The 12,105-nt window shown below is 57.5% G+C and overlaps 1 protein-coding gene across 1 annotated transcript; it reads left to right on the top strand.

Moving 5' to 3' along the window:
• Positions 1 to 760: 760 nt before the first annotated feature.
• LOC142044566 (T-cell activation Rho GTPase-activating protein-like) lies at positions 761 to 4,030 on the top strand (the record flags this gene model as incomplete). The annotated part of the gene is made up of 5 exons (XM_075057155.1): positions 761 to 778; positions 2,543 to 3,036; positions 3,194 to 3,389; positions 3,617 to 3,734; positions 3,888 to 4,030. Coding segments are annotated over exons 1-5 (969 nt in total), but the record flags the coding sequence as incomplete, so codon positions are not given.
• Positions 4,031 to 12,105: the final 8,075 nt, after the last annotated feature.

Consider the following 12,105-nt stretch of genomic DNA (forward strand, 5'->3'; position numbering starts at 1 on the left):
ACAGCAGCACGGAGCTGTGCTGGCACGCAGGAGCGCTGGGAGGAGGCAGGATCTGACCGAGCGGCACCTCGCCGGCACTGGCACCTCGCCTCCCATCCCCGCTGTCGCCGACTGGCCCGCGTCCTCGGTCCACGGCGAGGGTCCTCCTCTCCCGGGCAGGATGGGCCAGGCCAACTGCTGCTGCGGCTCCAGGTGAGCTCTCCCTGTGCCTCGGGGGCACGGCCGGGACCCGCGGTGGCAGCGGCCTTTCTCATGCCCGCCGCTCTCTGCTCTGCAGGGAGGCTCTCGCCGACGCCGAGGCGGTGCTGAGCGCGGACGTGCGGCTGACCCGGGGCCGCAAGAGGAGCGAGAGACGCCTTCTCCTCCTCCAGGAGGAACTGGTGATCGCCAAGTTGCAGTAAGACCCTCAGAGCCCAGCTGCCTTTCCCCCAGCCCTGGCCCTGGCCCCAGCCCCGGGACACCCCGGCCCCAGCCCCAGGCCCCGGCCCCTTGGTGCTGGATGCGCCCATCGATGTCTGTCCCAAGGGCAGGTGGGGGACAGGGCTCGGCCCGGGGGGACCCCGAGGAGGACACCCCCAGCTCACCGCCTGCCTCTCCTCTCTGCTCTCTGCAGACGCGGCACCAGCCTGCGCCCACAGCTCCGCCTGGCCCTGGACCAGCTGTGGGTGCTGAGCAGCAGAAAGGAGGCAGCAGGGGAGGAAAAAGAGGAGGAGGAAGGCGGTGACGAGGACATCCTCATCCTCGTCTGGCCCACCGGCTCATGCGTTGTCGCCTTTGGGTGAGTCGTGGTGCCACATCCCGTGGCTGGGTGGGAGAGGTTCCCAACCGTGCCCAGAAGAGAAGGGCAAAAGTCCTGCTCTGGCAGGACACAGGGAGCCAGGGCTTGGGCAGAGTCCCTGTCCTGCCCCACGGGGCTTCTTCGTCCTGCCCCTCTGTCCTTCCCCACGGCGCAGGGCTACACAGAAACACGCCTCTGCCCACGGGCTTTGAAGCAGCGGGGCCTGACGCTGGTTCTCCTCTCTTTCTGCAGCTCCCAGGCGCTGAAGGAGCTGTGGGTGGGCACGCTGCTGGGGTAAGCCAAAGGGGGATGCTCCAGGCGCAGCCTGATGGGAGAACACAGCTCCCCAGCTGGGGAGAGGTGCCCTCGCAGCTGCCAGGAGCTCTCGGGGAGAGCTGCCTGACAGGAGAGAAGGGGCAGCTCGGGGCTCAGCCAGCTCTCTCCCTGTCCCTTCCCGGTCCACAGGACACCAGAAGGAGCAAAGCAAGCCCGGGTGACCCATCTCCCCTCCCTCAAACCCCTGGAGAAGCAGCTGAGCCGCCGCCACGCCGTGAGTGTCTCCCCAATCTGGGCTCTGTCCCCGAGCCCTGGTCCTCCAGCCGAGCGAGCGGCAGAGGCATCGCTGCTCACCTTCCTCCGCTCCTTCTCTCTTGCCCAGTGGAGGACATTAAGCGCCGGGAGCCTGGAGAGGCTGATGGAGGGCCAGGCCGAGGTGAGAAGGGCTGCCTTTCGCCCGCCTCTGGCTGTGCCGGCACGTGCGGCCAGTGGGGTGAGGGATGGAGGGAAGGGTGGTGCCGCTCGGGGAGCGGAGAGGGTTGGGGAGCCGCCGGGAATGCCGGCACATCCTGGCCGGCGGTGCTGGGGGGAAACCTGCCCCGCGGGGCAGAGAGCCCGGGAGGGCAGAGGGTCCCGGCTCTGCCACGCTCAGGCTGCCGGTGCCGGCTGGCAGCTCGCTGGCGGCCCTTTGCGCCGCGGGGCTGCTCTCTGAGCGCAGCCTGGTTCTTGCAGGCTGGTCCCAAGCAAGGGCCTCCGACGGTCCCGCCGAGCAGCGGAGGGGGACTTTGCCACGCACCGGGTGAGTTTTGGGAAGAACGGTAAGCTCCTGCAAGCGCTGGAGCTGTGCTCACTTGTCCCTCGAGTGTCGCCATGCAGGTTGGGCAGCCCGAGGCAGGATGTCACCTCCAGGAGGAAGGAAGGACGGACACCCGCTGGGCAGCGGCTGCTGGACGTGGTTCTGCGGGGACACGGAGCCTCTGCTGCTGCCCACAGCTTGGAGGAGGACAGGGCGAGGGCTGGGCCAGGCTCTCCTCTCCTGGTGGTGTGCCGGCTCTCAGGAGCCTCCCAACTGGAGCTGCTGAGCCGGAGCTCGGAGGTCCAGCTGCTGGCTCCCTGCCCGTCCTGCTGCACCGCTCAGCACCACGCTGCGGGCAGGGCAGGCCCCGGGAGCGCTGGCCCGGCGGTCTCCGTTGACGGGCTCTTGCTCGGCTTTCCTTTGCAGCAGGAGGGAGCAGCAGCAGGAGGAGGAGGAGGATGGGGCTGCCCTGGCCCTTTGCTCGTCGGAGGACCCCGGCCGCTGCCCAGGTGCCAGGGCAGGTGGGCTCTGGCTGCAGCAGGGCGCTCTTTGGCCAGCCCCTGGCAGCCCTCTGCGGGGAGGACGGCTCCCTGCCCCGGCCCATCCAGGTAAGCCAGCCTGGCCGGGGGGGTCCCCAGCCCTCCAGATGCTCCCTAGAGGCGGTGGGAGCCCTCCCTCCGGCTGCTCCACAGGGCGTCCCCAGGAGCTGCGGGGATGGTGGCTTGGGCTCTTCACCCCCAGCAAGGAGCTCGCTCTGGGGCAGTGCTCTGGCCACCGCTGTCGGAAGGCAGCTCCTCGGCCAAGCAACTGTCCTCCTGCCTCTCCTGCAGGAGCTGCTGGCTGTCCTGCGCCGGGAAGGACCGTCGACGGAGGGGATATTCCGCAAAGCTGCCAGCGGGACGGAACTTCGGGAGCTGCGGGAGGCCCTGGACCGCGACGCCGATGTCGACCTGGGCAACCAGCCTGCACTCCTGCTGGCCGCCGTCTTGAAGGTGAGCGCTTCTGACCTGCGGCTGGAGGAGCTCCTGGCCGGCCTGGAAACTTCAAAGGCTCACCCAGAGCCCTTGGCATTGCAGGACTTCCTCCGAAGCATCCCCGACAAGCTGCTGGTGACCCACCTCTACGAGGACTGGATGGCAGCCATGGAGAGGACCAGCAAGGAGGAGAAGGTCTCCGAGCTGAAAGCGTAAGTGCGGGCAGCAGCCTGCCTGTTGAGCAGGAGCCCTGGCCGCTGGCTGAGAGCACCTGGAAAGCTGGGCAACTCAGCCGCTGGCTCCCCCCTGCCTTGGACAACAGGCCTGGGCAAAATCTGCTTTGTCAACCTAGTGTCCCTGTTCCCTCAGGGTGGCCGAGAAGTTGCCTGCAGCCAACCTCTTCCTCCTCAAGCGGCTGCTGTCCCTCCTCCAGCACATCGGCCGCAACGCAGCCACCAGCAGGATGAGCTGCAGCAACCTGGCCATCTGCCTTGGGCCAAACCTGCTGAGCCCACCCGACGAGGACCTGCTCCCGCTCCAGGCCATGCTGGAGGTGACCGAGAAGGTGCGCTGTGTTGGCAAGCCGGCTGCAGCCTTGCCGGCCTATCCGAGCTTGGCTGCTCAGAGGTCCCTGGCTGCCTCCTCCCTTGAGCAAATGCCGGTGGGGTGGCTGCCTGCAAAGGCAGCCCCGCAGCCACAGCCATCTGTGCAGAGGCAAGGGTCGGGAGTGGGAAAGGCTGCTTGGGACAACTTCAGGCAGCTGGGTTGAGAGCAAGGGTTTGATGTGTGCAGGTGAACACGCTGGCGCTGTTTATGATTGAAAATTGCGGCGACATTGTTGGGGAGGAGGTGGCTGGCCGCTCCTGTCCATCAGCTGGGGAGTCGCCAGCCCCCACGGACGGAGCCACAGGTATGAGGAGGAACTGAGGGCTGTCCCAGGCTGGGGCTCGGGATACCAGAAACCTCAACGTCAAGAAGAAAAACGGTGTAGGGCTTGGGGTGGGTTTTGCTTTAGGTGTGCTACTTCCAAGGCGTCACTGCTGCACATGGTTTTGCTTTCTAGACCTGCCTTTGGAAGAGCAAAGTGGCCCTGCAGGCAGAGGAGACCAGGGCCACCAGGCAGAAGCCATTCTGCATGCATCCCCCTCTCTGGGTGTCCTCAAAGGAGCTGGGGGAGACATGGTGGCAGAGTCCAAAACGACAGAGGTATGTCAGCTCTGCTCCACAAGCACCGTGACAGTGTCTCTCGGGTAGGAGGGTAGTTTCTGAGGAGGCCAAGTAGCTGCTGGGCCTCCTCCGGCCAGCCGATGGCTTGTGTGTTTGGGGTTCCTCCTCCTCCCCCACGGAATCATACGTTGTATGGAAAACTGGAAAGGTCCTTTCTCAAATGCATTAAGCATGTGCTTAATCCAACCAAATACCTACAAAAAGACAGCGGGGAGTAGCTGTCAACTTGAGAGGGCTTTTGCTCGGATCCTACTTCATCACAGTTTCATCAAGTCTGTTTTGGGGCAGGTGGACTGTGCAAAATGTGGATGGATGATGCAAAGCAGCATCTTCCCCAGAGAGCTAAGGTGGTAATTTGGCAAGCAGTCCCTTACTACTCCAGGCCGTCCCTTGCCACCCCTGAACTCCAACAATTCTGGTTTAGGCACCTCCAGCTTTGCCTCCAGCCACCCTCGAGAGCACGGCAGAGCCCCTGCTACGCCCGCAACAACTGGGCAGCCTTTCAGAGGAAAGAAGGTAAAACGAGTCACTTTGGGTTAAAATCAGAACTGTCTCCGCTGGATCGTGGCCTTACCTATCTAAGCACACTGTGGGATGGAAAGGTTTGCAGGCTCTCCTCGGGACAAGGAAAAGAGAAGGAACCGAAGGAGGAAACAGGCCTGGGGAGATGAAAGCTGTGCAGAAAAAAAGAAGAGGAAGAGAGAAAACAGATTGGGGGATCGCAGACGGAAAAGATGCAGGAAGGTCCGGCAGGTCGAGAAGCCCAGGTGTGTACCAGGCTCTGCTGCTGCGCAGGGTCTGGCAAGAACCCCGTGGCCGCTCCCCAGGGGCTCCCCATCGAGCCCTGCTGCGTGGCACAGGGGCCCTGTGCATCTCTGCGCGCGCACAGCTCTCTAAGGGCATTCCCCGTGGGGATAAGGCGCCAGAGCCCTCCCCTCGGCAATGCCAGCCGTAGCTCGCTCTCTTCTGGGCTATGAGCAATTCCTCGTCAACGGTGTTCCCCAGAGAGAGGGCAACCAAACCCTGCCTCTTCCTGCCGCTGTGCATTCAGCAGCGCTCTCTGACTCTGTCCTTGTAGGTGCCGTTTTCCTGTTACTGGCTGAACCCCTGTGAGCCCTGGGCCCGCCCCCCACCGCAGTTAATGTTCTCAATAAAACGGTTTTTCTCTCTTCTGACTGTGTCCGCCATCGGCTGTTCTGGAGCGGGCAGCTGCTGTTTGAGGATGACCCCTCGGGGAGGAGTTTGGGATTGTGCCTTGTCCCAGCATCCTTGCCGGCGCGCATGAGGGCTGGGTTCAGGTGCTTTAGGAGTGAAAGCAAGGCACAGAGTTGCACAGGAGGGTGGAGGTTGGAAGGGAGCTGTGGAGGTCGTCCAAGCCCTCTGCTCAAGCAGGCTCCCTTAGAGCAGGTTGCCCAGGACCACGTCCTGGTGCGTTTGGGCTACCTTGGAGGAGCAGCCCCATGAGCTCCGAGCGAGGGCAAGATGTAGGCAGACACGGTGGCCAGGAAGGGCTGAAGGTCCGTATGCAGCCACCGTCACCTGCAGCTTGCTGCTCCCTGCGGCCATCACCCTTGCACAGCGAGTGCCGGGCAGTTTCTGCAGAATCCCCTCGCTCATGGCAACGGTATAAACCCAACCGCCGTGCTGGGCGGTAGGAATGCGTCAGCTCGCCCCAAAAAGCTTTGGAAGGGGCTCCAACAGCAGCCGGACTGCTGAGGCTTTTGTGCGCCCCGGTGTGATACAGGGGATGCCTGCACCCTGAGGGAGGAGGAAGGATGAGCACTCTCCCCGTCCGTCCGTCCGTGGGTAGGTAACTCTTTTGCTCACAGGTTGCGGTGGTTTAAGCCTGGCCGGTGGCTGAGCACCACACAGCCGCTCACTCCCTGCCCCCCAGGGGGATGGCGGGGGAGAATCGGAAGGGTGAGAGCCCCGACCGTATCGCCACAGCAGGCTTCGCCCTCCCGGTGTCCCATCACGCTGGGACCCCCCACAGCACTGCCCAGTGACACACTGGGGGGAGTAGGGGGCACTGGGGGGAACCGAGGGGGTCACAGGAGGTTACAGGTGTGTGGGCAGGGGGCGGAAGGGGGGCACTGGGGGACGAGTGGGGAATGGCGGGGGGACCTTAAAGGGTCAGCAGCGGCACAGGGGCCGAGCAGAGGGACGGAGAGTAGCATCTGGCTGGCCCATCGGACCCCTGCCCGTTAACCCAGGCCCCACTGGTGCTGTTCCTCACCCCCAGCGAGCCTCCGCACATCTGCAGGGGGCAGGGGCAGCTCCACACAGGGAGGCCACCAGCAGAGACGTGGTTTTGTCCCTTGGGCTGCTGTGCACGCTGGCCCGGCTGCGAGCCCACGTGAGCCTCAGACCCCTGTCCCGCGGGTCCCACCACACGCGCGTGACCCAAACGGAACGCTCTGCAAAGTTCGCTCAAAGGAAGCACGTGCTTCCGCCTTGCCCAGTCCTTCCTAAAGGTGTTCCTTGGTAAAGGTGAGGATGTAAGCGGGAACGGAGCCCCTTTCTGGGTTGAACAGCAGGCTGAGGGGGGCTCCTGCTGTGGCGGGGGCACCGGCAAGGGCCAAGCTGGCCAGTCTTCCTTCGTCCCGGTCTTCAGAGGTGGCAACCTCCTGCGTGCTCTGGGCTGGCACAGCCTTGCCCGTGAGCCAGAGGAAGCTTCCCTCTCCCCGAGTCCAGAGTCCTGCCCCATACACGGCACCCTGGGACAAAGGGCAGAGGAACCAAGAGGTTCCCCTCCTTCGCAGGGTCCCCAGCGTCAGCTGTAGCATCGCGCCTATCCTTTGTAGTGCCCAGAGCCTCCTGTTTCGGGCCGAAATCCTCGGTTTTCGGGTCCAAACCCGCCTTTGATGACCCCCAGCCTTTCCTCAGGGCCCACAGCTCCATGCTGAGGCTCTCAGCCCTAAAGGTGGAGTTCGTTGCCTGGCAACCTCCACCCAGCAGTCCCTGGGGAGTCAGTGGGCCCAGGACAGCCAATCGCATTTGAGGAGGCGGGGGCAAGGCATGTGATCGATAGGTAACCCACCAGTCAAGCTTCGAGGCCTGCAGGAGAGGTGGCAAGAGGGGAAAAAGCCGGGCTCCCTGCCGGGTGTGTGTGGGGGGGGGGGTGTTGGTTGGAGGCGGGGCATGCCCGCTCCACCAATCACAGCTGGCAAGAGCAAAGCAGAGATGACTGATGAGCCGCCTGACCCATCACTGGATGGGAGGAGCGATCTCATGCAGCCAATCGGAGGAAACATCGCCTCAGGGAAGGGCGGGCCCCAAAGCAGGGCACAGTGGCAGCCGAGGGACCGATCCTCCGAGGCAGCACCGCCTGAAGGGAGGAGACTGGCAGCCCTCCCCAGCTGTGCTGACCCATGGGAGAAGAAGGTGGGGCCTTCTCCTGGGGCCAGGAGTTTCCTCTAGGCACCTGCAGTGCCGAGGGCTCCGGCAGTCCTGGGAGCTGAGTGTGCCAGGCGCAGGGCAAGCGGCTGAGCTGGGCGTTCTCCAGCGGCAGGCATTTGGACGAGGGGGGCTCGGCGGGAACCCGTCTTGCCCTCCCGCTTCTTCTTGTGCTTCTTGAAGTGGAAGCACTTGTGCAAGGCTCCAGGAGGAGTTCATTTGGTGCCCGCCCTTGCTAATTGCAGGTGGGTGGTCTGCAGCGGGCAGGGAATGGGACAGGACTGCTCGCAGGAATGCCGTGGGAGGGGAGGTCCGTCGCTCAGGGAGACAAGGATGAAGGGTGGGCATTGAGGGTTGTGGTGCTTCTCTTCCCAGGTCACCATTACGCGTGAGGAAGCTCTGCTTCCCTGGCAGTGGCCGAACATCTGCCTGCCCTCGGGAAGCCAAAGGCAGAAATCAAGCAAGCAGTCGGGATGGAGTTGCAGGAATAGTCGCCACCTGTCGACCCCAGCTGTCGCCCCAGTTCATTCTCTGTGTGGAGAGGCAGTTCAGGGTGCCAGGAAAAGGTAATTTAAGGGATCTCCACTGCTTATCGGTTCTGCTGACTCTCATGACTTTACTGGCATTGTGGCATTTGGTGCTAATGCCAAAGCTCTTGGGGAAATCTGTGTCAGGGTATTGGCATCTCTTAGGGTTGTGATCCTGTGGTAGGGGGGAAAGCTAAAAAAATGAGACACAACTGTAAGTAAAGAAGCAACATTGAGGGGGGGGGGGAAATACATTTTCCCAAAACACTTTTGAGGTTTAGGGATTTGGTTTGAGAACTCTTGTTTTGGTGACAGACTTGCTAATAAGTCCAAAAAGAGATTTATCTTTGCTTTCATTGAGATTTTGACTTGAGTGCAGTTAGTGATCTGCTGTAACCTTAAATCACTCCTGTCATCTGACCAATTCTCTGTTTTGTCTCTACTACTGAGCTGATTTTCTTTTCTCAAATGTGGCATAAAATTTGTATGTACTTCCTGGAAATTGAAAGATTTAACAGTGCTTTGTGGAGTGCTATTCAGTCGATGGGCGCATGGCACACAAGAATTTAGGGGTAAAAGTTCTTTTAGAGGTTCTGAGGGTTATGGTCCTGCTGAAAGATTAGTGAGAAATTCAGCTACACAGTTGTCAGGACTCATAAAACTTGCCAAGACTGCAAATATGTGATGTCTGGGCTTTGGTGTTGACTAAGCACAGTGCAAACACAGGTGGATACAAAAGCTGGAAACAAGAGCTTAGGCATAAAAGAACCAAACCAAACCAAAACCCAAGATGATGGAAGAGAGAAAAATGTCCTGCCAAAAATACTCCTTTAATTATTCACCGACAGAAAAGACAACTTCCAGAAGAGATTGTCTTCCTGGATGCAACTGTGAGAAGAAACCTAATTACTGAACTAAAATAGTACACATATTGTAGGATGATAATAATGCATTAAGTATAAAATAAATAAAAAGGCAGAAGAAGCCATGCTGTATTTCCTTCAGATTGTGGATTGCCTCTCTTCCAAAGATACTAGATGTTTATCTGCCCAGTACTAACAGCACTTTAATATTATTTGCTGTTTGTAAATGAAGTATTTGAATTGGAAGTAAAGGCTTAAGATTATGAAGCTTTTCACTGCCAACAAAATGTCTAGGTGCTGAAGGAGCTGGCTGCTTGCTGGTCCCAGGGTGCAGGTAAAGCTACTTTCTGATTATCAGAGATGAATCAGAATCTCGGACATTGCCTGACTCTTCATCATCTCGGTATCGTGCTGAATATCAGTAGCAGGCAGGGAAGGGGGTTCTTGTGTCCCTGTCTGAGATGCCAAATTGTGATTTCTGCTCTCTGTCCCAGGTACGTGCCTGTGCAGGCAGCTAGATGGGAGCTTTCCCTCTGCAGAGCACGGCTCTCTGCGGTTTGCAGAGAATAATGTTTTCTACAGCCTTGTTTTCAGCTTTAGGCAGGTCTGGCTTCATTTTTCGGGGGAGGCAAGAAGGCTTGCCTTCTGGGAGTGTGTTTCACCACTGTCCCATTTTTGCTGAGGTCCATGAGTGTCCCTAGTTGTGAGTAAAGGAGCCCTGGTGGGACTGTGGGCTGGAGATGTGCTGCTTTTTGCCCCTTCTGCCCCTCCTCTGAAGATCTGATAGCAGAAGTGTCTTTGAGACAGGTTTTTTGACCTGCTTCAATGCAGTAATGGATTACTGAGAAGCAGCAGTACCAGGGAGTATGAATGCAATTTTCTCTTGCATGATTTGGCTGAAGATCAGAAATGTGCTTCACTGAATAGGAACATTGTTGATTAAAATGGCATGACTGTTGATGCCATATTACAGCGGTATCTTGCAGTGTTGGAAGCTCAAATCTATCTTGTCGTGTTAACTTAAAGCTTAAACTCTGAGAAGACTGTAGGAATTTAAAAATCACCCTCTGCAACCTATGCAGACCTTGAGGTATGAGCCAGACTGAGAGGAGTGAAGAAAATGTGTTCATGCTTTTTTATCCAGCTGAAAGAGCTCTGTATAGCTTTAAATGCTGTTGCATCTCATTTTTAGTTGAATATAAGCTGATGGTAGTAGATTAGGTGTCAGATATCTTGTGAGGGCAACTACCTGGCAATGACATATTATTAACAGTAGTTTAAATGATTGCACTTGTTTCAGAACAAAAAGTGGAGTTCTGTCTATTTTTAATCTGAGTTTCTGAACTATCTGATTGGAACTTAGTACTGGGGAGGCCTTCAATACAATTTTTTTTATGACGATCACTAGAGTGTGATGGTTGTCGGTTATTTTTAGGTGGTGTGGTCAAATCAGAGGTGTTGAAAGCTTACCCCTCATCTAATTGGGGTGGGGTTTGTTTGTTTTCGGTGCTTATTTCTTTTGGAAAAGCTGAAGATTAAAATCTCTCTGTATATACCCATGCACCCCTTCTCCATGGTGTTTACATAAATGTTTAGGCTGTTTTCCAGGCTGTTTCCTTCGTGCAAGACTGGTTGGAATCACCTTAAAACACCCTTTTACCCAGCACCTGCGAGGGAGGACCACAGTGTTTGGGGACCTCGGTGGTCCCAGTGCCTGAGGATGGTGTGTGCACACACACACACATTTGTCTGGGGTGTTCCTGCAGCTCCCTGGGACTGGGCTGTAGCCAGGGCCAGGGTTTGTGAAACCCCTTGTCTGAAGATTTCTTGGGACCACAGCACCCACAAGGGCAGGAGCAGAGGGACAGGGAAGAGAAGCATTTAGCAATATTTAGCAGGGGCTCTCACCAAACCAGGCTGATCCACTCTCCAGCTTCTCCCTTAACTTGGGGGGAATCTGCTACCACAGATGTTTCTGGCGTTTGCCGCATCGGGAGGATTGTCAGTGGGCTGCACTGGGAGCAGGTTATGGGAAATAAGAGCCTGTAATGGTCAGACTACAATGCTGGGAGATTTTTACAGTAATGCCCGTGCTGCAAGAATCCAAAGGTCAGAGAGGAAAATTGCAATACCAACTTCAATTAGTGACTAAGAAAGGGAATGACTTTCATGATGTGTCAGACTGCCTCTAAGCCCTATGAGAAGCTGCCACCCTTCTCCGATGACAGGTAGCGTCGTGGCAGTGGCTACTGCTGGGCCAGGAGCAGCAGGCAGATGCTGCGCAATAAAATGAGAGCAGAGAGCAGGCAGGCTTGGTCTGTGAAGGATCTGCTATCCCATAATTCATTCCCTGCCCTTATTCACTGGAGGCTGAATGTGAGGATCTTTGTTCACTGGGGTTTTTTTGTTTTGGTTTTGTGGTTTGTGGGTTGTTTTTTTTTTTTCTCTTTCTTTTGATTTGGTTTGTGGTTTGTGTTTTTTTTTTAGGGGAGTTTAGGAGAACTGACTATGGGCAGCAGAGAAGATCTGGTGATTCAAAGGATCTTTTTTCAGTTGTTCATGCTAGAAAGTTCTTGGGGTTTTTTGTTTTGTTTTTTTGTTTGCTTCTTCCTGCTGCCACTGAACACCTCTGGGATCCATTACATTTTACGGGGATTGTTGCTTTGGAAGATGGCAGGAGGTCCTGTGGGCCTTTCTGCCAGCCAGCCCTGCAGGAGCAGGGAAGCTCTGCTGGGAGGAGGCCAAGGAAGGGTGTCAACAGCTGCTGTAGAAATCCAGACGAGCAGTTCAGGTACATAGGAGGGATCAGGGGTACAGTCCAAAGGAGCCACGCAGGGATGTGCTTGAATGATGACTGTTCCCTCCCACCCCAGTGCTATGAAGGACATTTGTGCCCAGGTCTTGTACCAAGGGACTGTCATACCCTCGTGTACGGGGACCCCTCGTACACGCACCCTGGCACGATTAACTTTGCACAATCTTGGCCCCCTTCCCTGTCTTCAGGGGAACCCGAACTAGTAAAACGTTTTTGGCTTGTTTTTCTTCCTTGCATGGTGAGGATGGACCATGGCAGCATGATGTCCTTACAGTGTCACTTGGTGGGGAGACTTGGACTTGTCCTCTACAGGCTGGACACTAACTGTCCAAATGACTTCCTAGAGCTGGCTGCAACAAAGAAATGCAGTGTCATGCTAAGGAGGAAATGACAGCTGGATAGCTCCCTCCCAGAAGCTATAGCAAAAGAAGAGAATGAGAAAAATGAGGGATA

The sequence above is a fragment of the Buteo buteo genome, chromosome 24 (genome assembly GCF_964188355.1).
Source record: "Buteo buteo chromosome 24, bButBut1.hap1.1, whole genome shotgun sequence".
Classification (NCBI taxonomy): Eukaryota; Metazoa; Chordata; class Aves; order Accipitriformes; family Accipitridae; genus Buteo; species Buteo buteo.